We start from the raw sequence: 27,497 nt of genomic DNA, 5'->3' as shown, positions 1-27,497 counted from the left end.
TTACTCTGGGAACCTGGCGACCCTGTTAGGGGAGATTTCTTGGGAAAACCAGTGTACTCATATACACAATAAGGCAAGAAAAAATGGTACTATTGCCAGGGATTCCCCAAAGTGTAGTCAGTATTTAGTATGTGAAATTCTTTTCTTATCCTTTTTTTCAGAATTAGAAAAGGATATATTTATTCCAAAAAGTTCAGTAAGTGTGCTTGTAGATCATTCATATGTAGAGTTTGAACATATCTTGGCAAACAAACAACAATAAAGCCCACGCTGTTAATTTCTCATATTATCTGAAGAGAAAGTTTGAATTAACCACATGCAATCTCCATTCAATATTTGCAGCCTTGAAAGTAGAGTCTGCAGCAAATCAGAGCAATGCTCTGCAACATACGAATAATTCTGGGTTTGCACTGAGAGTGTATGACATGTGATCCACCACTGGGAAAATCTCAGTGGAGTTTATTTAAAACATTTGTTTGGTGATACAGAATTCAACTCAGAATCAGATAGGATGAGGGATGAATAAAACTGAAAATCTGGGTGTAGCAGCTGGAAGAGCCTGGCAAAATGAACTCCATTAAAGAGAATTATTACCTGATTATAGAGACTTTCTTATTTAATATTATTTCTTATATATGTTAGACATTACACACACACACACTCAAATTCCAATGTAGGCACCAATGGAGCAAACTCCTATTTATTTTTTAAAAGATTATTTATTTTTAGAGAGAGGGGAAGGGAGGGAGAAAGGGAGAGAAACATTGATGTGAGAGAGAAACATCAGTTAGTTGCCTCTTACATGCACCTCGGTCAGGGACCAAACCCACAACCCAGGCATGTGCCCTGACCGGGAATTGAACCAGCAACCTTTTTCTTTGCAGAACGACACCCATTGGTGAGCCACATTGGTCAGGGCAAGCCTTTATTTTATTTTTCTTTTAAACTATCAGATTTTTTTGTCAAGAAAGGATAATATGTGTTACCCATCAAAATAAACAGTAAAAAAAATCAGTGCAAAATAAAATTTATTGAACAAACTGTCCTTAATGATTTTAATTGTATTGTCTTGACTTTTTCGTAATCTTGTCCCAGGGTCTAATGGCTATTGATTGCCCATATACCGGCATTGTGGACTATCGTCAGGTGGCTTTGTCATTTGCCCAGGATTTCCAAGAAGCAGGTGGCTCTATCTTGACCAATTTTGAAGTTGAAGATATTGAAATGGCTAGAGAAAGTTCTTCAAAAAGTGAAGATGGTAAGCCATCCTTGTCTTTTCTTTTGAATTGACATGTATTGACTTCTAAACAAATTTGGGACAGTTTTTGGCTGAGCTCGTGCTGGCGGAAGTCCACCAGGAGCTGGGCTAAAGTAGGGTACAGAGGTGGAGGCAGGTGCAGAGGGTAAATTGGACATGGACGAACTGGGACTTCCAGTGAGTCTCTTGTTGCTAGAACTGGGCACTGATCAGACACTTCTGACTGGTGCTAAAACCTGAGCTACCAAGGCTGTTTATATAAAATTAGCCCCCAAACACTTCTTTAGCCTGTAGATTAGAGTCAGAATCCCTTGGGGGTATTTGTTAAAAACGCAGACTTCAGCATTACCTAGTGATGCTTCATGACTGAATCAGACTGTCTGGGGACAGGCATGACTTGGCCATTCTGAACTACCCCTTTGGGGGAAATTCTCTTAAAAGTCTAAATGAATCCATTTGTAAATTTTAAAATTTGCTTTTGGGAAATGTGAGTGAGGAGGAAGGTAGTGCTGCATGTATTCTCCCTGGACTGCTTTCTTTAGGAGATCTTGGCCACCTGAATGGTTCTCCCCGTGTCCTACTAAATTCTAAGGTGATGAGAAAAATTGTTTAATAAGGTTGTAATAGGTAGGTAGCGTAGTCAATCAAATTTATTTATGGTACAACAGATTTACCTGTTGTATGTATGCTTTATAAGACTTTGAGATCCCTTGTATCTAATTGGAAACTAATTTTATATCATTTAGTATTGGAGATCATTGTGTTGTGATAACTCTTGCTTCTCTTCACCACCTAGAATCTACAAAGATTCAGTAACCAACATTTGGACAGGTGTCATAGCATTGGTCCTGTGGGAAAATACATACTGAGTTACGATGATCCATTTTATAGCATGGTTTCTAGGTTTGTAGTTCAGAGAAAAGCTGGGGCTGCTTATGTTGGAGCTGAAGTCAGGAAAGCTTTATAAGTACTTATTAAGTGAATTCATATCAAATAATCTAAAAAACATACCAGAGTTTTATATATTGTCAAATATGAACTAGTTTTATCTTGTTACTTGGTAAAAGCTTCGGAATGAAATGTGGGAAGTAATCATGGCTGTGACAGAAGAAATTCATTTAAATTTGTTACTAGTATATTTCAGATACTGTAGGTCTTCTTTTACGAAAGAGCAATATTTCACTAATTTCTTTTTTTCAGGGATGAAATATCCAATTGTTATAAGGAATACAAAGGTAAAGAGTCTTTTTTTTAAAGATTTTATTTATTTTTAGAGAGGGCAAGGAAGGGAGAAAGAGAGGGAGAGAAGCATCAATGTGTGGTTGCCTCTCACACGCCCCCTCCTGGGGACCTGGCCCGCAACCCAGGCATGTGCCCTGACTGGGAATAGAACCAGTGACCCTTCGCAGGCTGGTGCTCAATCCACTGAGCCACACCAGTCAGAGCCAAAGATAAAGATTCTTAAGACTATTTCCATCTATTTTATTTACTTTCATCCCTTCTCCTTTCTTAAAAAGATGAATTAACCACAGTGCTATATTTTATGTTACTGAATGTAGTTTGTCTAATATAAAGTTATTCTGAGAGAAATTCTTTGAGAGCAATCTAACAGTTTTCATTCTAGGAAGGGTTTCACCTTGGCAATGTATTCATATAGTGATAGTGCTGGCAAAGAACAGGATTATACGTACCTGGAGTGTTTCATTTTAAGGCAAAACTGATAGATATTTTATTTTTCTACTTGCTTATCTACCCTTTTAACTCTCTACTAATGAGAAAACTTGGGTGGGGTGGCACAGGTTGTACAGGGGGAGATGGACTGTTTTCCTTTATCTTCACAAAATCTAACACAGGAACTGTTGAATGGCGTAAAAGTATTGCATTGGCTGTGTGTTCTCTGAATGATCAGAGTTCAATCAGGAAAGCAGAGGCATTAATGAGTGCAGTAGGATTTATTATAGGAATTCGGCCTTACGCAATTGTGAAACGATCTGGGGAAGCAAAGGTTCAGACGGAGAGTTGGTAGACCAAAGGCGTTTCTAACCAGTCTGAGAAGCCAAGTGTATCCAGTTGAAGTAGAACTGCAAATGAGAAGCTCTTGAGGAGACGTGAGGATGGCCTTGCCTCTGTTCACACCCAAATAGTAGGCTAGGGTGGTGGTTAGTTAGTAGGATCAGTATGTGGGAAGTAGAGCCGGATGTGGAGCATAAATTCACTTAGCAGTGGGTGTTGGTCACCACCTTGGACTAGAATGACCTTCAAAGAATAGTGGCTGCTGCTTTGCTTCTGCCTACCAGATCCTATGCAGTCCCTGTTTTGGTCAACTTTAAGTTGGAACCATACAGGGATGGGGTTTCTGTCAATTATAGTTCCCAGTTTAACTAAATTGACATGGGATAAACCCTCACAGTCCATCCCTTTTCTACTTGGCATCCATTCCCAACCCTTATAACCACATTTCATTTCCAAATAAAGACAGTAGTAAAGCAGTGCTTCCACCTACAAAGTTCAACTATTTTTCATACAGCTGAAGACATGCTTACCACCGTAACAGAATACCATAGGCTTAAACAACAGAAATTTATTTTGTCACAGTTCCGGAGGCTAGGAGTCTAAGATCGAGGTGCCACCAGGGTTGATTTCTGGTGAGAGCTCTCTTGGCTTGTAGATGGCTGCCTTCTCACTGGGTCCTCACATGGTCTCTTCTCTGTGCGTGCTCAGGTGGAGCAGGAGAGAGGGAGAAAGAAAAGAAGAGCAGAGGAAGAGAGAAAATGAAAATGTGAGCATGCACAATTTTTGGTGTCTCTTTCTCTTACAAGAGCACCAGTCCTATCAGATTAGGGCTTTCCTCTTGTGACCTCATTTAACCGTAATTACCTCCCTAAAGGCTCCATCTCCAAATGTAGTCACATTGGGAGTGAAGGCTTCAACATAAGATTTTTTTTGTGGAAGGAGGGACACAATTCATTTTATCACAATGAGGAAAAAGAAGGAATTATGTAATTATAGACAAATATATTTATTTCACAGTAAGGGAGACATAACTACTATATTTCTCACAACTACTACATTCCTCATTTATGTCACCAATTATGTGGTCATAGCTGATATTGATAATGTTCTTCTACTATCCATTCTATGGTCCCTTGACCCTTGGCAAGCATCTCAGCTGGTCAGGGTTCCTAGTTTGGTGCGGTAACTCAAACTTTTATTCCTGAACTGTCTCTGCCATCAGCAGCCCTGCCTGTTTTGTGTTGTGGTGGTTTCCGTTAACTTTCATAACAATATATGGGGACACTAAGAGAGAGCCCAGGAGATCTATATTCCAGATATACGCTTTATCATCCCCAAGCTCTCTGTGTGGAGCAACTCGATTTCTCCTTGCAAGTCAGGATCAGTTACCCCCATTCAGTACACTAATCTTCTCTGCCTGCTGATTCACTGGCATGAGGAACCCAAAGTGGCTATGTGTGACAGTATCAACCTCTAGCATAATGGAACAATTGCTTATTTTCTAATGGAAGCATTTTTCCCTTGGGAACTAAGACTTCTAAACCATTGGAGCCCAAAGTTGTAGGGCTAGGAAGCAGAAATTTGGATTAGGAGCAGAAACTACTGGATTATTGTAAGGAGCTCCTTCCATTTCTACCTCTTGATTTCTAGAGCTGTGAATCCTGGCTGTGGGAGAAACAACACCATATAGTTGTTACTGATTTAGAGCATCTAGGACATCCTAGAAGACATTGCCCAAGCCCTGCAAGGTGGTGTTGCCAGCCAGCTAGTACTGTTATTGAGTCTTCAAAAGTCCATTCCACTTTGTCACCCAGCAGCTTCAGGATGATGGGGGAAATGATAAAAATCAGTGAATTCCATAAGCATGAGCCTATTGTTATACGTCATTTACTATAAAATAAGCTCTCTGACCAGAAGTAATGCTTCTGGATAAAATACCATAGTGTTGAGTAAGGCATCCTGTAAGTACACAGATGGTGGTTGACGCAGAAGCATTGTGAGCAAGGAAGACATCTATATCCAGAGCAAGTGTCTGTTCCAGTGAGGACTAAGTGCTGCCCATCCCCCTTTTTTAATCCTCACCAGAGGACATGCTTATTGATTTTAGAGAGAAGGGAAGGGAGGGAGAAAAGAAAGGGAGAAAAACATTGATGTTATAGAGACTCATCAATTCGTTGTCTTTCACGTGTACCCTGACCAGGGATCAAACCCACAACCCAGTATGTGCCCTGACAGGGAATCGAACCTGCAAGTTTTAGGTTTATGGGATGACGCTCCAACCAACTGAGCCACACCAGTCCTCCCCCTGCCTTTTTTAAAAGTTGTATTGGTCCAGGGATCATATCGGTGTCTCCACTGACCTATGCTGTTGGGAGAGGGAGTGTTCAGCAGTGGCTATGGCCAAATCAGCCTTAGTAAGTCCATCTTACTGAGCCTACATGTCACTTCCATCCTTGCTGCCATAACCATTTTCATTTGTGAAGCCATTAGGTAAGGACAGAGGTGGCTGGGGAAAAAGGCTAATATTCGTACAGCAGCTCATCTTGTCTACTGATTATCAAAATCATCTTCTGCCCTAGTTACTCTTCAGTGAGCATTCATATAGAATTTAAATATCTTTACCCTCTCCCTGTTTGGAGAGGTCCATTCATGTACCTCTTCTCCAGAGCTCCCTTACCTGACCATCCAGCCAAACCATTAGTCGTTGCACATGAAACTGCAGATGCACACTCCTAGCCATCTCTCTTTCTAGGTGACATGAACACCCAGCGTAGTGTTCAAAGTGCTGCCTGCTGGGAGCATTTCCCTCCACCACAGTCCTCCAGGGACACTCCCAAGTGGGGCTCTGGTGCTGCTGCTGTTTACTTCCCAGTGGTGCCAGAGTGTCGTGCAGAACCGTTTGTAAACCAGGCCTCTATTTTTTCTTCCTTGGCCAGCTGATTATAGAGAACTTCCCATTGGGCCACAGGGGCAAGTTGAGAGGGAAGAGGTAATTTAGTAGGAATAGGGGTCGTGGGAATTTGAGCCACTTGCCTCTGCAGCTTATTTGTGCCTGCAGGACCTATACGATCCTGATCTTGTATATTCTACTTCCTCTTGGTGACAGAGTGCTGCGTACACACCCAATTTTGTGGCTTGGTGAGTCGGACAATACCCTCTTAATAATGGGTAGTTCACATGGTAACTTGATAGCCTGTGGTCAATGTTGAGGCAAAGCCAGAAGCACTTTCTCAAAAGGAAGATAGTTATCTGCAGAGGATGGTATAACTTTCCTCCAAAATCCTAAAGTTCTGTGCTCTGATTTCATGTATAGGAACCTACCAAAGTCTCCATAAAACATCACTGTCTGCCACAGACACTTTGATTACCATCAGGTCTGCTGGCAGAGCAACCAGGGTCTCCATTGAAAGAAGGATTAAAAGTCTGTTTCTGCCCCTCCCTCAGTAAGGGGTATTTTCATGAAAGTATGGCATCATATGATGGAGGATGTGCAGGGGCCTATGAGATACCAGTGGACATGTGCTTCACCCACAGTTGCTATCGCCATTGCCTTTCATTTTGGCATTTTCGTGTAGTATAGTGAAATGATCATTTTAAAATGAAAGTCAACACATCAAGTTGAACATCTCTGCTTTTATGAGGTTAAAAGGAATTTTAAAAATAAACTTCAGGGGAGAGGAATTGGAAACTCAAATTTACAGATTGCATATAGGAGAAAAGTCTGTTTCACTTATGAAAAAGCAATAGAAATGCATAGTTTATTTTTTTTTAAAAATGTATTTGGAATAAATGTACCATTCAGTATTGACCTAAATTTCCATTTTGGATGTGAAGTTAATATATTACTGAATTTAATTATTTTTCATATATAGCATAAGATGATTTCAGAGAGCTGTGACAGTTTTTAATCATTTCTTTCTTTGGAACTCTTCCGTGAGTTTTTTAAAGAGAACTGTTAGGTTATTAGCATGCTGGTAATATTTTGCAAATTCCCTTATTACATTTATCATATGGCTTATCTACATTTTATGTTCTAAGAATAAATGCATTGTTGACATTTCAGGTAGAAACTAGTAAATTTATATCACATAAAAATATTAATATGTCTTGTACTTCTGGTATATAACTCTAGATGAACAGGAAAGATATTAACCAGTTTAGAAGAAGTCATGTTTGTTGTTCTTGTTGTTGTTGACATAACCCTTTGACTTCAAGGGTCTAGAAACTATTATGGTTTAGTCTAGCTAATTTGAATGCACTGCAAAGAAGTTTCATCTGATTTTTTCAGAAGTGTGACTTGAACTCTTGAAGAAAGGCTTACCTTTGTACCTAGGCAAGAAGAAGATGCATACAAAGATAGAATAAGGCTGAATCACCAAGGGCTGAAAAGAAAGAATGCTGAGATAAGTGAGAACTCTGAGGCTTCAGAAATAGATCAGCTGGGGAGGAAATCTAAGAACAAGAAGTTACCTGGAGCAAGGAGAGCCTAGTTGTTTACTCTGTAAGAAGTAAAGAGATGGCAATTGGAGTATGGTGGTGAATCGGGTTAAATGAAATTATTTAGGAAATAGGGTGGTAAATTGGCTCACCCTAGCAGGGTTAACGTAAAACTATGTAGATGATAATTACAAAATAAAGTTTATGGGAAAATACTACAACCTAAGATTAGCAGTCTTCTAGTTGTTAAAGGAAACTTTGACTGTGGTATGTGTTCTCAGTAAATGTGGATTGATTGAATGGTGTTTGAAAGTAGCCTCAGTTTGCAAAGCAGATATTGATTAGGAAGGAGAAATTGGTTGGTGATGGTTTAAGCTGTAGTGTAAAACAACCTGAGAGTAAAAGAGTAATTACTCATAGATAAGACAGGAGAAACTGCCTGAAATACAGAGGAGGCCAAATTGGTCGGGACCATCTAAATGAAGTTTGCTTGGCCCTGGCCAGGTGGCTCAGTGGGTTAGAGTGTCGTCCTGATGCGCCAAGGTTGCAGGTTCAATCCCCGCCAGGGCACATACAAGAAGCAACCAATGAGTGCATAAATAAGTGGAACAACAAATTGATGTCTCCCCCTCCCTCTCTTTCTCTAAAAATCAATAAAAAATAAAAATATTAAGTGAAGTTTGCTTCTTCATGCAACAAATAGTTAAGTTCCATGGTCTTAGTAAAGGAAGTGTGTGTGTGTGTGTGTGTGTGTGTGTGTGTCTTTTTAGGTATCCTCACTAGGTAGGTCAACCACTGAATCCCTAAATTAAAGTATGAAATTTAAGGTGACATCCTCTTGCATGCCACTACTCTTAAATTTCTAGCTGCCACCTAAATGCTGAACAATTTATTTTGCTGTACATATATTTAATTTCCTCTTTTATAAGGAATAAAAAGAAAAAAGTCCCTTTCTGTATCTTTATTGTCTTCTACATCTGCTTTTCTGCCCTTGACCTAGTCTTCTGCAGTCTGTTTCCTATAAATCACTGTTCTTTTCTTTTGCGCTAGGGAGAGGAAGTTCAATGTCAGTATGTTGTAACATGTGCAGGACTTTATTCAGACCGTATTTCTGAGTTGAGTGGCTGCAATCCTGATCCTCAAATTGTACCATTCCGGGGAGATTACTTGCTCTTAAAGCCAGAAAAATGCTATCTTGTGAAAGGAAATATTTATCCGGTAGGTATGATGCTTTTGCTTTCTCATCCTTCTCAAAATGACTGTGGGCAGAAAGAATGAAACAAGAACTTTTTTCTGGGTCAGAAGTGAAAGATATTTTGAAGGGCTTTTTGTGCAAGCATTTTACCTCTTTCTCTTATGGTTAAATTCTTAAATTTTTATTCTGATGTCGTAGTCATTAAATTATACTTAATTGCCCACAAGTACATGTCTTTAGAAAGCAAGAGTGTACCATAGGAAGGGCTGTCAAGAAAGAACACAATTCTTCCTCCTGTCTGGTTGAGGAGCCCTCATGAGAGAACTTTCCCTTTTTCCAGACCCCTAACCCTCTTTCTCAGTGCATTATGAATAGGTGCAGAAAAGGGGTTGTGGCCACTCTGTAGTTTTGTGATGTAGAGGACAACGCCCTTTAGATGAAGAATTCATTCTCTATGGAACTACTAGATTGAACCAGATGAAATTACCATTATCAGCCACTTAACGTTTTTGACCTTTCCAAAACATCCGTTTCACGTGCTCCAACCCAAAACATTCCAACTTTACAGAAACCTGTGCTACAAATGTGTGTTTTTCTGGCAGCTCTGATTTTACCTGCCAGCCACATACATCCCTAGATGGGGGCGAGGAATAACATGAAGTAGGGCTTTTTTTTTCTTTTACTCAGAAAGAAAAATAGATGGGAGTATGTGTTAGTGTCAGTAGTTAATCAGTGTTTCCTATGTGGCATTTCTAGGCAGAAGCATGTAAGTGGAAAAGTATATCTCAGTACAGGTCAAAATAACACAAATTAAATGCATGGGAAGAAAGTGATTTATATTACCAGTTGAATATTTGAATGCATAACAAATGCAGTATGAAATGAGGCTAACAGTTTGCTGTGTGAAATCTGTAGGTCCCAGATAGCCGGTTTCCTTTCCTAGGAGTTCACTTCACACCAAGGATGGACGGCAGTGTTTGGCTAGGGCCTAATGCAGTCCTCGCCTTTAAACGAGAGGGCTACAAACCCTTTGACTTCAGTGCCAGAGATATTACAGATACAATTACCAAGAGGTAACTTTATTTACCTAAAAAATGATTTTGTGTGTTTATATTTTTAATGTGGGAAATTTTGTCTGTCTTGATATTCTATTTGTTGGGTAAATCCTCACATTTGGGATTAATATATTGATTTTTTTAATTAATCCAAATTAAGAGCTTTGTGGAATAAACATAATGTTTTAACTACTTCAAGAAAATTCTGATGATCCAGGGTGAAGTCTTGGTTAAAAAGAACAAGATCAGCCACATATCTGACAATCCAAACCTTGATTTGTTAGCCTTCTAATTGTGTTTGAAAAAATAAAGTTCCTCTCAAAATTAGTAGATGGTATACTTTGATTAAGTCATTTCAAGCTGATCACCACCATCATTTTGAATAACACCGGAGAAATTGGTGATAACCAAAGTTGTTTCCTTTTTGGAAAACTAACAATGTGTTGACCTGGGATACAGATTCTTTACTATTATAAGAACTCAGTGAGGTTGTTTTGGTTTTTTTGTTTTGTTTTGTTTTGTTTTGGTCCTTTTAGCAGTGTTCTTTCCAGAGAGTTTCGCATCAAAGTTACTAGAAAGCTTTTTAAGCTATACTAGAGTTTTACTTTCTACAGATTCTGAAACAGAAGGTTTAGGATGAGTTTTTTGAGTATGTGTGCTTTTAAAAATACATATATATATATATATAGGCTCCACAGAGTCTCACTTGAGAATCACTACTAAAGTATCTTACCTCTGGCTGATTAAAAAAAAAGGTAGGATAAATATCTATTTCACTTCTCTAATACCCTGATTTAAAGATCTGCTAATGCTTTTTAGGTGTGTTTTGAAAGCATGTAACATTTGTATGAGAAAGCCGTTTTGTTGGCAGGCTTTATAGAATTCTAGTTTGAAACTATCATTCCCTGGTAATTTGAGTTTGAAAGGTGTTTACCGCTGGACTTTGGAAGATATCCCTTTGCTGAAGTTTCCTTCTTACATTGGCCAAAGTTGATTTTCTTTTAATATGTGGTTATTCTGTCTTTGCCTAAATTTCTGAGATGCCCCCTACCCAGATATAATAGTTTGGAAGGGTTTTTAATAGTAAGAAAGAATTCCTTTCTCTCATATAAAAATTTTATTTTCTTTGCTTTCAGTGGCTTGATTAAACTGGTGTTCCAGAATTTCTCCTATGGAGTCAATGAAATGTATAGAGCTTGTTTTCTCAGTGCAACAGTGAAGCATCTTCAAAAGTTCATCCCTGAAATTACTACCAATGATATACTTAGGTAAGGAAAAGCCATAAAGATTACAAATACAGTCATGAGTTAGGTGGACTTGGGAGGGGGATCTGACTTCATGGTTCATAGGTACTCTTTAGTCAGGGTGTCCACTGAATCTTTGTGTGTTCTCTCGTTTCCAACAAGTTGTTGAGTGCCCTTTGCAGTGTGTGAGTTGGCATTGCTGCATCATGCCTTAGCGCTTGAACTACATCTACCATTTATAATTACCTAGACTACCTTACAGCGTTAAACTGAAATCTCCATCGCAGCTGTGTTGCCACCTTTGCCTTTGTGTCTAGCTGTCACTCATGATAAAAACATCTTGTCTGAAATTTAAAATCTCCCTGGCCTCCGGCTCTTAGGATTGCAAAGTCTTTTGACTTTACTTTTGTGTATAAGATCAAGGATCACCATATTAAAGAATTAGATAATAAACACATTAAAACATTCTCTTTTGATTGATTCTTAAAACCTTTTAGAAACACACTTCTGTTCTCGGCATCTTACCTTGCTGCTTCTCTACTGCTTTTTTTCTTTTTTCAGTCCTACTCCACCCAGGAACTCTAGTTGCAGGACAGAAGTCAGAAGTAGTGTGGTAACCATCAGCCTGAGTCCTTGTTACAGAGGTAACAAGGAAGTGGGGTAAAGGAAGGATTACTTAAAAAAAATTTTTTTTTTCTTAATGGTAAAAGGCTGTCTGGACTTGATCTGTAAGTTGTTCTAAATATTACCCAAGCCTATTTCCTTTTCCCTTTGGTGATAATTTTAGGGTGTTCACCATTTTCCCTGAACAAGCCATTTGTTATGCCTAAGCAGGCTTAGTACCTTTGAGGTACTCTCTGTGCATGAATCCATCCCATGAATCTCTAGAGACCTAAGTGTCTGTTGCCTCAGTAACAGCTGCTGAACTTGTCCGGTGTAAAATGTGGTGTAAAATGTCAGCAGCTTAACTCCGTATCTGGAAAGAGAGCAATAATCATGTCAGCTGTCTCCCTTAGGGGAGCGTCCTGGTCTAAATCTGACTAATATATCATTCTCAGATCAGCTTCTTTGAATCCTTAGAAGGACTATTAAAGCCCAGTTAATGTTTTTACTCTTATCTCTCTCACCCCTCTATTTACCTTCTGAAATGGAAGTGATAAAAATATCTAGGCTTTATTTTCTTTCATTCACCTATAAATAAAGGCTTTTATTTTTCAGTGGTCTGCTTTAGCAGACCTGTTATGTTTTATATCTGAAAATAGATTGGTCAAATCTGGTGTCTGTTACTCCTATTAATATTCCTTGGAAAATATGTGGGGATAGTGAAATCTGTGTATAAACAATTGCAGTGAATTCACTGCTCATATTCGCTTACCATCCCCTTTTGTAGAAGCCTGAAAACTCTTTAGATCAGTGGGTTTCATATGGTAGAACTGGACTGGGGCTTGGGGGTTTTGGTGAACACTCCTTTGTCCCTGCATGTAAGGGTGTTGGTTTCGGTTACCAGTTTCATTAGCACTTGGCAGAGAAGGGTACACAGAACTGTAGGCAGGTGCATTTGGGGATAAATTCAACCCAATCACAGATGAGTTTCTCTTTGGAGATAAAGAAACTGAACACATTTAGCAATTCCATTTACTCCTTCCCTTTTATTCCATTCATATAGCTAGTAAATGTGGGAAATTATCAATAACAAGAAGGAAGTTGTAGAAGATAAGTTTGGTACCATTTACATAAGTTTGACAATACCCTATATTATTATGGATCTCACATGTAATGTGAAAATAAAAACAAGTATAGTGATAAACACCTAATTCAGGAGAGTGGTTACCTGTGGGGAGAGAAGGGAATGAGATCCAGAGAGTTCTACAGAGGGCTATTATCATATTTATAATGCTTTATTTCTTAAGCTGTTTGGTAAGAAAATAGGTGCTCATTATATTATTCTCTGTACCTTTCACATGCCTGAAAATATTAAATAATAATAACAAAAATGATCAATAAGATTTTCCCACATTTTGAAACCCAATTCTTGCCTATTTTGCAACCCACTGTAGTAAAACCATTGATGTTCTATCATTAGTATTCAGACAGAAGCATATTAACTAGTTCTAGATAGTAAAAGAGAAATGAAGCAGCACTTTTAGTAGGATATTTTTAGCTCAGGATGATGTTCTTAAATTGTAGTAATCACCAATAGATTTCCAGCTTGACTTCTCATTGCCTAACCAGAACATCGTGGGCAGTAACTTGCTGGTGAACATTAAATTAGAATGTGAAGTTATAATCTGTCAAGTATATTTACTAGGTATATACACTTCTCATTGTTAAATCATGATCTCTAGGGTTCTTAATCTTAGCTCTAAAGTCCTTTAATTTGTTCTGCAATTAATTTTGTATGGTAATCCAACAGCAGTTTGTATCTGCAAGCATTCTAGGGATGTAAAACATGAAGACATATATGCCAAGTTCTCTTTTTTCCCTACTCTTCACTTTGAAGTTTCTTATTTGGAGGATTCTAGAGTGAACTTTTAGGCAAGATGTTTTCATCATGAATGATAGCTAAAGACTGTACTGCGTCATTGTGAAATGCAAAGGTGAAAGCCAAGTATTCCTACAGTAAAGGTGGTCTAGATCAGGGTTTGTCGGTCTTGGCACTATTGACATTTTGGGCCAAATAATTCTTTGTCATGGGAGACTGTCTACTTCATTGTAGGGTGTTCAGCAGCATCCCTGACCTGTCCTGACTAGATAGATGCCAGCACTACTCCGTTGGTTATGACAACCAGAAATGTCTCCAGACACTGCCAAATGTCCTCTAGGGGGCAGAATCTTACTTGGTTGAGGACCACTAATCTAGGGAATTTGGTGACCCTCACACCAGAAAATACTAAGAGAGTCTGGAAAAAAGATAATAATATTTTGAAATGCATATAGCTGAGCATGCAAGAAAGGAATGGGCACCCCAGGAGCAAAAATGAAGCAGAAATTGAAAACCCAAATACTACAAAGAATTGGTGCTGATGCTGTCCTGCACGGGTGAGGAGGATTTGCTGATTTTTATACAAATATAACTGAGTTTTATTTTTAATTGCTTTTTGGATTTACATAGAGTAAAATAATGCAGGTATTAAGTGTTCAGTGAATTTTGACAATTGTATAAACCAGTGATTTTCAACCAGTGTGCAACAAGAAGCATACTGGTGTGCCTCAAGAATATTTAAAACATGTAATACCTGACTATTTAGTTATGGGCACTGACCTCTTTTCCCTTAGATTGTCAAGTAAAAAAATGATAACAGCCAACACAATAATGGCCATATGGTGTGAATAAATCAAAATTATACCTATTATTTTTGTTGGGTTGGCAAAAACATATTTTTTGGTGTGCTGAAGAATTTTAGTAATTAGCTTATATGTACCATGAGATGAAAAAGGTTGAAAATTGCTAGTATAAACTCATGTGTCAGCCACACAAAGCAAGATATAAAACATTAGGGACTTGTATTTTAATGGTCACTCAAGTGCTAGAAAGTAAGAGATAAAAAGTCGGAACTGAGACCCCTGTGTTCATCCAGAGACTCCTCAAGGGCTAACATACTCAGTGAAAAGGGAGTTTTAAAAAACTCCTCTTGGTACCAGGAAGTCCTAAGGAATTTTGTCTGTCCTGGGCTTGAGGGAAGGAATATGGGAATTTGGTAGTGCGGGAGATGGGAGAACCTTCTAAAAATCTAGAACTACTCAGCTTGATCTAGGAACTTTATGCTGGGAAATTAATTTTAAAAGTAGGTCCAGACTTTTTCAGATTTTGCTTCAAACTACTTCTCCATCTCTCACTTTAAACACACGAGAGAGAGAGAGAGAGAGAGAGAGAGAGGGAGAGAGAGAAAGAGAAAGAGAGGTGGGGGGGGAGGGGGGAAGGGAGAGGGAGCGAGAGAAAATCAGGGTAATTTGACCATACTGAATATTGATGATACTAAGCAATGATTAGTTTTTAAAATTATTTTAAGAATTCTTTTAAAAGAAATACACATTGAAATGAAATGATATGTCATCTGTGATTTGCTTTAAAATAACCCAGTAGAAAGAGGTGGACAGTAGGTGGGTATATAAATAAAACAAGATTGGATGTTTTGAATATTATTGAACTGGGTAATATATATATAGAAGTTCATTATACTGATCATTTTATTTTTGTACATGTTTTAAAAATCCACTTAAAAATAGTGTTCCTACTTCCAGCCAAGATGGAGGCATAGGTAGATACACTTTGCCTCTTTGCACAACCAAAAGAAGGACAACAACAAATTTAAAAACAAAAAATAACCAGAACTGCCAGAAAATAGAACTGCATAGAAGTCTGACAACCAAGGAGTTAAGAAGAAACGTTCATTCAGACTAGTAGGAGGGGCAGAGATGGGCAGCCTGGGTAGAGAGGACACCCCAGAGAGGATGTGCAGCATGGTAGTGGCTGGTGGACCAGGCGGTCCCACATTTGCGTGTGGATGAACCAGGAGGAACAACTAGTGCCCAAGATGGACCGTGCAACCCAGGGTTCCAGCATGGGGAAATAAAGCTTCAAAACCTCTGGCTGTAAAAACCTATGGGGGTTGTGGTGGCGAGAGAAACTCCCAGCCTCACAGAAGAGTTTGTTGGAGAGACCCATGGGGTCCTAGAATGTACACAAACTCACCCACCCAGGAATCAGCACCAGAAGGGCCCAATTTGCTTGTGGGTAGCGGAGGAAGTGACTGAAAGTGGGTGAGAGCCAAGCAAGCAGCATTGTTCCTTCTCGGACCACTCCCCCACATCAGAGCCACAACTCAGTGAGTGGATTACCCTGAGCTGATGAATATCTAAGGATCTGCCCCTTACAGGCATGTGGAAACAAAGAAATATGGCCCAAATGAAAGAACAGATCAAAGCTCCAGAAAAAATACAACTAAGTGGTAGCCAACCTATAAGATAAAACACTGGTAATCAGGATGCTCACAGGAGTGATTGAGGAGTGGTTGAGTATGGTCGTAAAATAGAGGAACAAGTGAAGGCCATGAAAAGTGAAATAAAGGAAAATGTACAGGAAACCAACAGTGAAAGTAAGGAAACTGGGACACAAATCAACTATTTGGAGTAGACAGAAGAAATAAACATTCAACCAGAACAGAATGAAGAGTCAAGAATTCAAAAAAAAATGAGAGGCTTAGGAACCTCCAGGACAACTTTAAACATTCCAACATCCAAATCGTAGGGGTACCAGAAGGAAAAGAGGAAGAGCAAGAAATTGAAAACTTATTTGGAAACATAATGAAGGAGAACTTCCCAATTTGGCAAAGGAAATAGACTTCCAGGAAGTCCAGGAAGCTCAGAGTCCCAAAGAAGTTGGACCCAAGGAAGCACACACCAAGCCACATCATACTGACATTACCCAAGATTAGAGATAAGGAGAAAATCTTAAAAGCAGCAAGAGAAAAGGAGACAGTTACCTACAAAGCAGCAAGTTCCCATAAGACTGACAGCTGATTTCTCAAAAGAAACCTTGCAGACAAGAAGGGGCTGGAAAGAAGTATTCAAAGTTGTGAAAGGTGAGGACCTGCATCCAAGATTACTCTATCCAGCAAAGCTGTCATTTAGGATGGAAGGGCAGATAAAGTGCTTCCCAGATAAGGGCAAGGTAAAGGAGTTCATCATCACCAGCCCTTATTATATGAAATGTTAAAGGGACTTATCTAAGAAAAAGAATATGATAAAAAATATGAAAAGTAAAATGACAACAAACTCACAACAACTGAACCTAAAAAATAAAACAAAACAAAAATAAACTAAGCAAACAACTAGAACTGGAACAGAATCACAGAAATGGAGATCACACGGAGGGTTATCAGTGGGGAGGAGGAGAATGGGAGAAAAGGTACAGGGAATAAGAAGCAGAATAGATAGGCACAAAATAGTCAAGGGGCAGTTAAGAATAGTATAGGAAATAGAAAAGCCAAAGAACTTATATGTACAACCCATGGACATGAACTGTGGAGGGTGGGAAATGCTGGAGGGTGATGGGGGCAGTGCAGAGAGGAGGGGGATAAAAGAAAAAAATTGGGACAACTGTAATAGCAAAATCAATAAAATATACCTAAATTTTTTTTAAGTGTTTCTAAGATGATAATACCTGGAACACCTGATAGAAGCAAATGTTAAACCTCTGTGCAGGAACAAAACCTCAACCCAACCCCCACAGTATTCCCCCAGATCAAGTCCTGCTGAACAGAAACTCACCCTCAAAAGTTAGGAACCACCACAAGTGAAAGTAAACAGATAGAATGAATACCAGAATTAGACCCCTTATAGCTTTGGATAATAGTAATATTAGAAACCATAAGGTAAATATGCTTCAGTGAATTAAAAACAAAAAGGAATGGAGCCATAGCTGGTGTAGCTCAATGGATTGAGCATGGGCCTGTGAACCAAAGGGTGGCAGTTCGCTTCCCAGTCAGAGCATATGCCTTGGGTGTGGGCCAGGTCCCCAGCAAGAGGCGCATGACAGGCAACCACATGTTGATGTTTCTCTCCCTTTCTTTCTCCTTCCCTTCCCCTCTCTCTAAAAATGAATAAATACAGTCTTTAAAAAAAAACAAGAAGGAATGGAAAACATGAATAAGACCAAAAAATACCCTAGATAAATTTGGAAACCAACTAATTAGAATTTCTAGAAATGAAAAATGTAGTTCTTAAATTTTAACTGTTACTACTACTACTACTACTACTACTACTACTACTACTACTATTAGTCCTCACCCAAGGATATGATTATTGACTTTAATGAAAGGAAGGGAGGGAGAGAGAAACATTGATGTGAGAAAGAAACATCAATTAGTTGCCTCCCATTTGCGCTGCAACTGGGGATGGGAGAGAACGGCAGCCTAGGCACCTGCCCTGACCAGAATCAAACCGACAACCTTTTGGTGCTTGGGACGATTCTCCAACCAACTGAGCCACCCCGCCAGGGCTAGTTCTTAAATTTTAAAACTCAGATGTCTAAGATAACTGGTGAGACCCTAAGAGAAAATTAGTAAATTAAAATCTGAAGAATTTAGAGAATGATGTTGCAAGATAAAAATGTATCATGGACATTAAAAGACATGGAGAAGAAAATGAGAAAGTTCTAGCCTACATCTCATAGAAGTTCCAGAGAAATTGAGAAGAGTACTTTGAAGAGTATTTGAGAATTTTCTAGAGCTGGCAGAAAGACAAAATTCAGGATGCATGGGGAGTTTCATCTGAATAAATAAAGCTAAATGCAAGAATGGAAATAAATTATATAACTTCCAAGTCAGTAAAGGAGGAAAAAAGACTATAGAAAACTCAGTAAGTCAAGAAATGAGATGGAAAGACCACAGTAATATGGTAGAAATCAAACATATCAGTAATTACAATAAATGTAAATATACTTAATAGTTAATACGGAGATTGTCAGGTTGGATTTAAAAAAATCCATCTATGTGCTATGCAAATGCTTATTAGAAGAAAGATGAGTACTGGGTTCATTTCAAATAAAATACACCGCAAGGCAAAAGTTATTATTAGAGATAAAGAGGGTCACCATAAACATTGCATACAATATGAAGCACAGAAAACAAAAACTGACAACTGCAAGCACAAATCTGCAAATCCATAACTGTGGTGGATGGTTTTAAGGCATGTCTATTGCTAGAAAAGATCAAACAGATAAAATACAGATTTGAATAACACTTGATTTAGTGGATTCATAGAACTCCCCTACCTCTATTACAGAATACTAGTGTTATTCAAACCCTCAGCAAACAGTTACAAAGCTCAAAAAGTTCTAAGCCCTAAACCAAGTTCTCAACAAAATTCAAAAATTGATCTTAGAAAAACCAAGTTCTCTTGTCACAATCCAGTTAGGTTGAAGACTAGCAGCCAAAATATCCTTTTATGTTTCAGAGTTAAGATGGAATGGTTTACTTTCTCCATTCCACCATTCCCAATTTAAATATGCTCATGTGAACTTCTACTTTTAGATGATCAGATTCCGTGGTGAATTTCATAAAATACTAAATTGGCCTATTTGGAACTTGCCAAAGGTGTTAGTTGTAGCCTGTCATAGCTGTTTTCTAGCCCACAGGATAATAATGCCTGCCGCAAAACAATAAAGTAATAATTACAGTGCTTCTCAGATGAATGAAGCCATTAGTTATATGTTCACCTGTTGTTTCTGGATATATTTAAAGTGTAGGATGTATATTCTTATTAAATTTAGCTACCAATGTAGTAAAATACATGGCTATAAAAAGCACTAAACAATTAAATGTAGTTAAATCCACATGTTAAATTTGCTGAATTATTTGTTCTTTCAAGCTATTAAAATAGAACTTAAAAAAATAGATGTTAAAAATTTCTAGTCTTACTGGATACTTACTGTGTACAAGGAACACGTCTAAACATGGGGTGGTGCAGGGGTGTTGTGCCAGATGCTGTCCTAGCACTCAAGACATTTACGGTTTTCTTACCTGAAATTTCGAGGGGAAATGCCTATATGTAATCATGCAAAGAAAAACCCTCAAGTTGTATTAAGTGCTGACTAGGGAATTGAAGAATTTGGTATCTTAAACATTTCATGTTAAATAGTTACTTTAGTTTGAATGAAAGTGAGATCCTTAGAAAAACTTAATATTGTATAGTTTTTTACACTTTGGATTATAGATCTTGAACACTTGGACAGGAATGTAGGGGACATTGAGTACATAATTGGTGTTTGTAAGCAGAATTAAAAAGTAGATACATTTTTTAACTGTAGTTAATCACTGTTAACTTCTATTTGTTCAAAAGGAGTAAGGGGAATGTACTAACATAACCTCATATGAAGGAAAGTTTTACTTTGTACACTCAAGTCATGCCACTGTGTATCCTTTACATGTTGGCCTTCTGTCAGATAAAAGGGGAGGGACAAGTAACTCAGAGGTACTCTCAATAGAAACAGCAGCATTGTCCAAGAAAAGAGGGGAGAAATGCTGCTTTGGTGAGCAGAGATAAGCCACAAATACAGAATGCGCAAAATGGCTGATACACTGATATGTATCCTTAGCCAAAGAAGTTTCAGCTTCTGTCCCATTCTGTCTTGTGTTCTACATGTTGTATCTGATTCTTACTTGGAAATCCTTACAGCTCAAAAATCTCTTGTCCAGATTCCCTGCAGGTGTCCGTAGGGCGGGTTACTTACCTTTATTGTAGAACCTTTTACCCTTGTTGTAATCTTTATTTACCTTTCTACAAATGAACTTCAGGTAAGCTACTTAATCACTCTGTGTTTTGTCACTGTTAAATGTAAACTATATCAGCCTGTTAGAGTTGTTGTAAGGATTAAATGAGAGAATTCCTAACACAGAATAAGCACTTGGTAAGTAATAGCTATTACTATTATCATCTCTTCTCAGACAGGCAGAGGTCTTAGAGGGCAGTGCTCCCATATTGTTCTTTGTATAATATCACCCTCAAGTACTTACCTGCATTGGCCCAGGACCAATAAAAATGTTTAATGTTGTCTCCTGGTATCTTGAGGTTTGGCGGTGTGTATAATAAGGCAGTTGTTTTCAAACTGTTTTCTTGAGCAGATTCACTGAAGATGCTTTTGGATTCCAAAAATTTTTTATTCACATTTCATCTGTAAATTTTTTAACTGTTTTCAAAATTAAAAAAGTCTAATATGTAAACTCAGGTGTTATAAAACAGAACTTTTAGTAGTAAAGGCTCTTACTGTATTAACATACTTTCAAGTTAATTTGTTGTTGTTTTTATCCCGTATTCTGTTTAATTAATTGAAGGTTATCCTGATATTGAAGACTAAACTGTTAAAAATTAAAACAAACTGCAAAACAAGAACTTGCTGCCACTTGTAAATATTTTTCTTCATAAATTTTAATAGTGTACAATCAAAGCAAAACACAAATAAAATTCTGTAGTGGATATAGGAATGTAGCTGCCCTAATTTTATTGCTTTGTGTTAATCAGAAGAGTCTTATTATTTCCATTGGTTGATTTTATAATAAATTCATTTTATAAATTTAAGTAAAAATATGTTTATTCCAATTAAATATAGATATATGTGCTACTTTTGGAAAGAACAGATATTTATAAGTAACTTACCCATTTGTATATTCATTTGATAAGCATTTACTGGCACTGTTTTGTGGCAGGCATTATGCTGTAGGCTGAGGATGTTTTTTTTTTTTAAATGTATTACCAATATTTTTTTTCTTTTTTTTAAAATATATTTATTGATTATGCTATTACAGTTGTCCCATTTTCCCCCCCTCACTCCACTCCATCCTGCCCACCCTCTCCCTCCCACATTCCCCCCCAATAGTTCATGTCCACGGGTCATACTTATAAGTTCTTTGGCTTCTACATTTCCCTCCCCCTGTCTATTTTCCACCTATCATCTATGCTACTTATTCTCTTTACCTTTCCCCCCCCCTCCCCCTCCCACTCCCCTATTGACAACCCTCCATGTGATCTCCATCTCTATGGTTCTGTTCCTGTTCTAGTTGTTTGCCTAGTTTGCTCTTGTTCTTGTTTTAGGTGTGGTCGTTAATAACTGTGAGTTTGCTGTCATTTTTACTGTTCCTATTTTTTATCTTCTTTTTCTTAGATAAATACCTTTAACACTTCATATAATAAGGGCTTGGTGATGATGAACTTCTTTAACTTGACCTTATCTGAGAAGTACTTTATCTTCCCTTCCATTCTAAATGATAGCTTTGCTGGATACAGTAATCTTGGATGTAGGCCCTTGCCTTTCATGACTTGGAATACTTCTTGCCAGCCCCTTCTTGCCTGTAAAGTCTCTTTGGAGAAATCAGCTGACAATCTTATGGGAAGTCCTTTGTAGGTAACCGTCTCCTTTTCTCTTGCTGCTTCTAAGATTCTCTCCTTCTCTTTAATCTTAGGTAATGTAATTATGATGTGCCTTGGTGTGTTTCTCCTTGGGTCCAGCTTCTTTGGGACTCTCTGAGCTTCCTGGACTTCCTGGAAGTCTATTTCCTTTGCCAGATTAGGGAAGTTCTCCTTCATTATTTGTTCAAATAAGTTTTCAATTTTTTGTTCTTCCTCTTTTCCTTCTGGCACCCCTATAATTCGGATGTTGGAACGTTTCAAGATGTCCTGGAGGTTCCTAAGCCTCTCCTCATTTTTCCGAATTCTTGTTTCTTCATTCTTTTCTGGTTGGATGTTTCTTTCTTCCTTCTGGTCCACACCATTGATTTGAGTCCCAGTTTCCTTCGCATCACTATTGGTTCCCTGTACATTTTCCTTTGTTTCTCTTAGCATAGGCTTCATTTTTTCATCTGGTTTTTGAACAGGTTCAACCAATTCTGTGAGCATCTTGATAACCAGTGTTTTGAACTGTGCATCTGATAGGTTGGCTATCTCTTCCTCGCTTAGTTGTATTTTTTCTGGAGCTTTGAAGTGTTCTGTCATTTGGGCCATTTTTTTTTTTGTCTTGGCGCTTCTGTTACTTTAAGGGGTGGAGCCTTAGGTGTTCACCAGGGCGGGGTAACGCTGGTCGCTGTGCTGTGATGCTGTACGTGGGGGAGGGGCCAAGAGGGAGCAATGGCACCCGCTCCACTCTCCACCGGATTTTAGTCTTTCACTCTGCTACCCACAATCAAACTGGGCCCCTCTGGTGCTGGTTCCCGAGTGGGTGGGTTTGTGCACGCCCTAGGCCCCTGTGGGTCTCTCCAACGACCTCTCCTGTGAGGCTGAGAGTCTCTCCTGCTGCCATCCCAACCCCCACGGGCTCTTTCAATCAGAGGTTTGAGGCTTTATTTCCCTGCACTGGAGCCCTGGGTTGCGTGGTCTGCGTTGATCCCCACCGTTTGTCTGGTTTATCTGTGCGCGAATGTGGGGCTGCCGGGTGCTACCCGCCGCTCTGCTTGCCCCGCTCTCTGCCACTCTGAGTCCGGCCCTCTCAGTTTATCTGCGCAAACGTGGGGTCGCAGGGTCTGCCAGTGGTCAGACTGCCTGCCCTGTTGGTCCCACACTCTGCCAGTCTTGGTCCCCTCATGGCAACACGAGTCCTCTCCACCCTGGCTGTCCGTCTCCGCCCCTCCTACCGGTCTGGATGAATGTTTATTTTTTATTTCCTTGGTGTCGGGCTTCCTTGCTGTTCGATTTTCTGTCAGTTCTGGTTGTGCGAGGAGGCACAGTGTCTACCTACGCCTCCATCTTAGTTCTCTTTGAGGATGTATGTTTTACAGGCTATAACTGATAAACCTTTTTGGTTTCCATGTGATTACGCATTCAGAAATCTAAATTGCTCTTTATTGCTTTAAGAATACTTTGAGACCACTGCCTTGTAAAGTGTCTTATTTCTGCCAGGCAGTTGACTGCACTCTTGGTTTTGCAGAGGCCCAGCCGGAGTAAGAGCCCAAGCTCTGGATCGAGATGGAAATCTGGTAGAAGATTTTGTATTTGATGGAGGAGTTGGGATTATTGGAAATCGCATTCTTCATGTGAGAAATGCACCTTCCCCGGCTGCTACTTCTTCCCTTGCAATTTCTGGAATGATTGCAGATGAAGTCCAACAAAGATTTAAATTGTAACTAATGGAAGAGCTAGCTATGCATTTTAATCTCCGCATTCAGCAACATCCACAAGAATGTACTAATTACATTCTTTTAATTTAAGAAACATGGTTTGAAAATAGCATTTTTAGATATTACATGTGATAACCATTGAATCGTTAAGCTTGTGTAAAATAAAGATAATTTGCTAAAGTCCATGCTCTTTTGCTTTGTGAGTAAAGAGGAAAGATACAGTTGTATCTGTCCTGAATCCCTCTCTTTGTTAATGACCTGTCCTCACCAACCATAATCTAGAGATTTGGCTCTTAGAATTTTGGGGAATAATGGCATAAAAATTGCCTATTCCCTTAATTTTTTGGCTTTGTAATATCTAAACTTTTTGTCTCTCGTAGACAAGAAAATATACTGTAGGTTGTAGGCCTTTTAATTTTGAAGTCTTAGAAAAGCCCACATTTAGAGCCACAATATTTGTATTTGGGAATTAATTGATTTTGAAAAATACGTGAAATTTCACATTTTTAAAGTATTAGTTTGAGTACAATTCCACTGAGCTATAATATTTGGAGAGAAACTCAAAGCCTTTTGTATTCCCATTCTCTTTATAACTGACTTGGTATGGTGTCATCACTAAAAGAAAACAGCAGTACACTGTGAATGGTTGTTGCCAACTCGTCAATTCTCTGTGGTTGAGAAACTAAAAGAACATAGAACTGATAGGTTTTTACGAGAGCAGTTTTAGAATCCTGGCATTGATACACAGAACTCTGTAATTCAAAAAATTATTTACCTCTTATATCTCTACTCTTCAGTTACACCAGGGTTCTCATATGTTAGCCAAGATCACAAATGATTCATGCTGACTTGGTTTTCCAGGGATCCTATAAACTTTTATGAGGATATTTCTTCATTTTTGGAAATTACCTAACTCTGAGGCATTCACTTTTGTAAACCGCAAAAGTGCCTTACATTCACATGTACTTCATGGGTATTTTAAATTGTTGGCCAGTGCCATACTGTATATTATATGCTGTATATATGTGTGTGGTATCTGTTGAAATGATTCTTGCAATTCAGAAAGTTGGAAAATAGAAATATAAATGAAAATAAGGCAGCCTACTGATTGGGAAAACTTTTCTTACAGAACCACCATTTAAATGAGATATTTTCTTCCATTCCCTCACATGTACTCTCTCAGGAATAATCATGCTCTCTTTGTTTTTTTCTTTCCTTTTATAACTCCAAAGATGTGTGATGGATGAGTTAGAAGTTATGTGCATTTTGGCCGATAGAAAAAGCTTTTCTGTTTTTTCCTTTTCACTTCAAGCATTGTGATTACTTTGATTGAACTACCTCATCCATTAATTTGAAAGGATATACATCATCCATTCATGTTCATGAAATAGCACAACCCAGGTAAACAGACTAGGCAATTATTCAAAACTTGAAATGGGCATATTTAAAGCATTCAGAAAGCACTCACAAAACAGGCCCTAATGGTTCTTCATAACAACTGATTCCTTCAAGAAAAATGGGATATTTTTCTGTTGCATTATAAGACTGTTAAGAAATGGAAAATATTACAATTCTCTATTTCATTAACAGTAAGATTGCATATGCACTAAGCTGTGAAAGAAAAATTACAAAACTGTCCTAATTAAAGCAACCCTTATTCCATGTGGGACTATGCTATACCTCCCAAAAATGCAAGTGAAAATATTGAAAGTGTTTCTGAATGTGTAGTATGTTCTATTTGTAAAACATTTTCGTATTTATGTCAATAGGGTTTTATTGTGTGATACCAATATATTTAAAAGTTTTGTGTATTTCTGAGAGAAGAAAATGTATATTAATATTAAAATATTTTAATGAGCCATGGTGTTGTGAACATAATTTTTAGTTTCATAAAAAGTGATTCAAATGCTTTGTTTGTAAAACTTGAACTATCATAGCTTTAGATAGCAGCCAATCTTTAAAAAAATTTTCTGTATTTGTGTATAATATAGAAATGAGGAAAAGTAGTTTACATTTGGGTAAATAGTGGAGCAGCTCTCCACTTACAAAAGGCTATCTAATAGTAGTGGCAATATCTGGCTGACTTCAGTGTCATCTTCATACGCCAGAGCACCAGGGGACACTATTTCTGTTCGATAGCAGAATGTACGGGTATGTAGCTTATAAACACAACACTTTCCAGGGGCTTGGGGGGAGAGGGAGTTCAATAAATAAGTCAATCTTTTGGAAATTTATCAAAAATTACAGTTCTTGGGAAGACATTTTTGGTATGCTATTTCTAACAGGGGGTTGGGCTTCTGGGCATGAGCCTCCCATCACAGGGCACATGATTCTGAGTACCCGCTCCAACTTCTTTATGGCAGGTACTGTAAGAGAACCAAAGTTAGCTACAGCAACCAACCTTGAAAGTGAGTGACAACGACATTTAGTGTTTCCTGTGGTGTTGCTTTGGTTTGCTACTCACTGGCGGCACTTGTAGCTTTAAATAAATTGAGGAAGAGAGTACACAGGAGAAATGTTGAGTAAGACCTCGAAATGGTTTCAGTGGGAGAATATTAGTGGTAACATTTTAACTGCCTTTTAAAATCTGAGATGTGTTTGGGTCATTCAAGTTATCTCCCAAAAGTCATCCTAAATTTTACAAAGAAAATTACTATCTATCAAATTACTATGATAGCATATTAATTTTAACTCAAATTTATGATTGAGTTTTAGTTATACATACATAGGCTCTCCTTACAGTATCAGTGTGTTTAATAGTTGCATTTTTAACATTTGAAGCAGGTGCTTATGATGAGGTTAGAAATTTTTCATTTATTTTTTAAAGTATATTTTATTGATTATGCTATCAGAGTTGTCCCATTTTTTGCTCCCCTTTATTACCCTCTGCCCTGTGCTCCCCTCCCCCCATTATTTCCCCACATTAGTTCATGTCCATGGGTCATACATATAAGTTCTTTGGCTTCTCCATTTCCATACTATTCTTAACCTCCCCTTGTCTATCTTGTACCTACCATTTATGCTTTTATAAAAAAAATTATTTATGTTTAGAGAGAGGGGAAGGTAAGGAGAAGGAGGGAGAGAAACATTGATGTGTGGTTGCTTCTGCAACCCAGGCATGTGCCCTGAGTGGGAATCAAACCAGCAACCCTTTAGTTTATAGGGCTGTACTTAATCCACTGAGCTACACCAGCCAGGGTCCAGTTATGCTGCTTATTCCCTGTACCTTTTCCCTTCTTCTCCTTCCTCCTCCTCCCTGCTGCTAACCCTCCATGTGATCTCCATTTCTGTGATTCTGTTCCTATTCTAGTTGTTTGCTTAGTTCGTTTTTGTTTTTCTAGGTTCCATTGTTGATAGTTGTGAGTTTGTTGTCATTTTACTGTTTGTATTGTTGATCTTCTTTTTCTTAGATAAGGCCCTTTAACATTTAATATAACAAAGGCTTAGTGATGATGAACTCCTTTACCTTGACCTTATGTGGGAAGCACTTTATCTGCCCTTCCATCCTAAATGACAGCTTTGCTGGATAGAGTAATCTTGGATGCAGGTCCTCACCTTTCACAACTTTGAGTACTTCTTTCCAGCCCCTTCTTGCCTGTAAGGTTTCTTTTGAGAAATCAGCTGTCAGTCTTATGGGAAGTCCTTTGTAGGTAACTGTCTCCTTTTCTCTTGCTGCTTTTAAGATTTTCT

The 27,497-nt window shown here is 38.4% G+C and overlaps 1 protein-coding gene across 3 annotated transcripts in view; it reads left to right on the top strand.

Annotated features, from left to right (window-relative positions):
• The window catches only part of L2HGDH (L-2-hydroxyglutarate dehydrogenase), a 39,711-nt gene extending 14,045 nt beyond the window's left edge, over nt 1-25,666 (top strand). For 2 of the 3 annotated variants that reach the window (XM_045201350.3, XM_071221990.1), the window contains 6 exons: nt 1,096-1,258; nt 2,459-2,493; nt 8,759-8,926; nt 9,819-9,976; nt 11,095-11,226; nt 23,618-25,666. In XM_045201350.3, the coding sequence (XP_045057285.2) occupies nt 1,096-1,258; nt 2,459-2,493; nt 8,759-8,926; nt 9,819-9,976; nt 11,095-11,226; nt 23,618-23,813 (852 nt within the window). In that variant the 3' untranslated portion in view covers nt 23,814-25,666. Of the gene's footprint in view, nt 1-1,095; nt 1,259-2,458; nt 2,494-8,758; nt 8,927-9,818; nt 9,977-11,094; nt 11,227-11,763; nt 11,882-23,617 lie in introns of those variants that run through there. The other variant, XM_053928779.2, reaches the window with a different exon arrangement.
• The last annotated feature ends 1,831 nt before the right edge of the window (nt 25,667-27,497 follow it).

Source organism: Desmodus rotundus, chromosome 7 (genome assembly GCF_022682495.2).
Source record: "Desmodus rotundus isolate HL8 chromosome 7, HLdesRot8A.1, whole genome shotgun sequence".
Lineage (NCBI taxonomy): Eukaryota > Metazoa > Chordata > Mammalia > Chiroptera > Phyllostomidae > Desmodus > Desmodus rotundus.
Note: the sequence above shows the minus strand (reverse complement) of the source record. Positions and strands in the feature narration are given on the sequence as shown.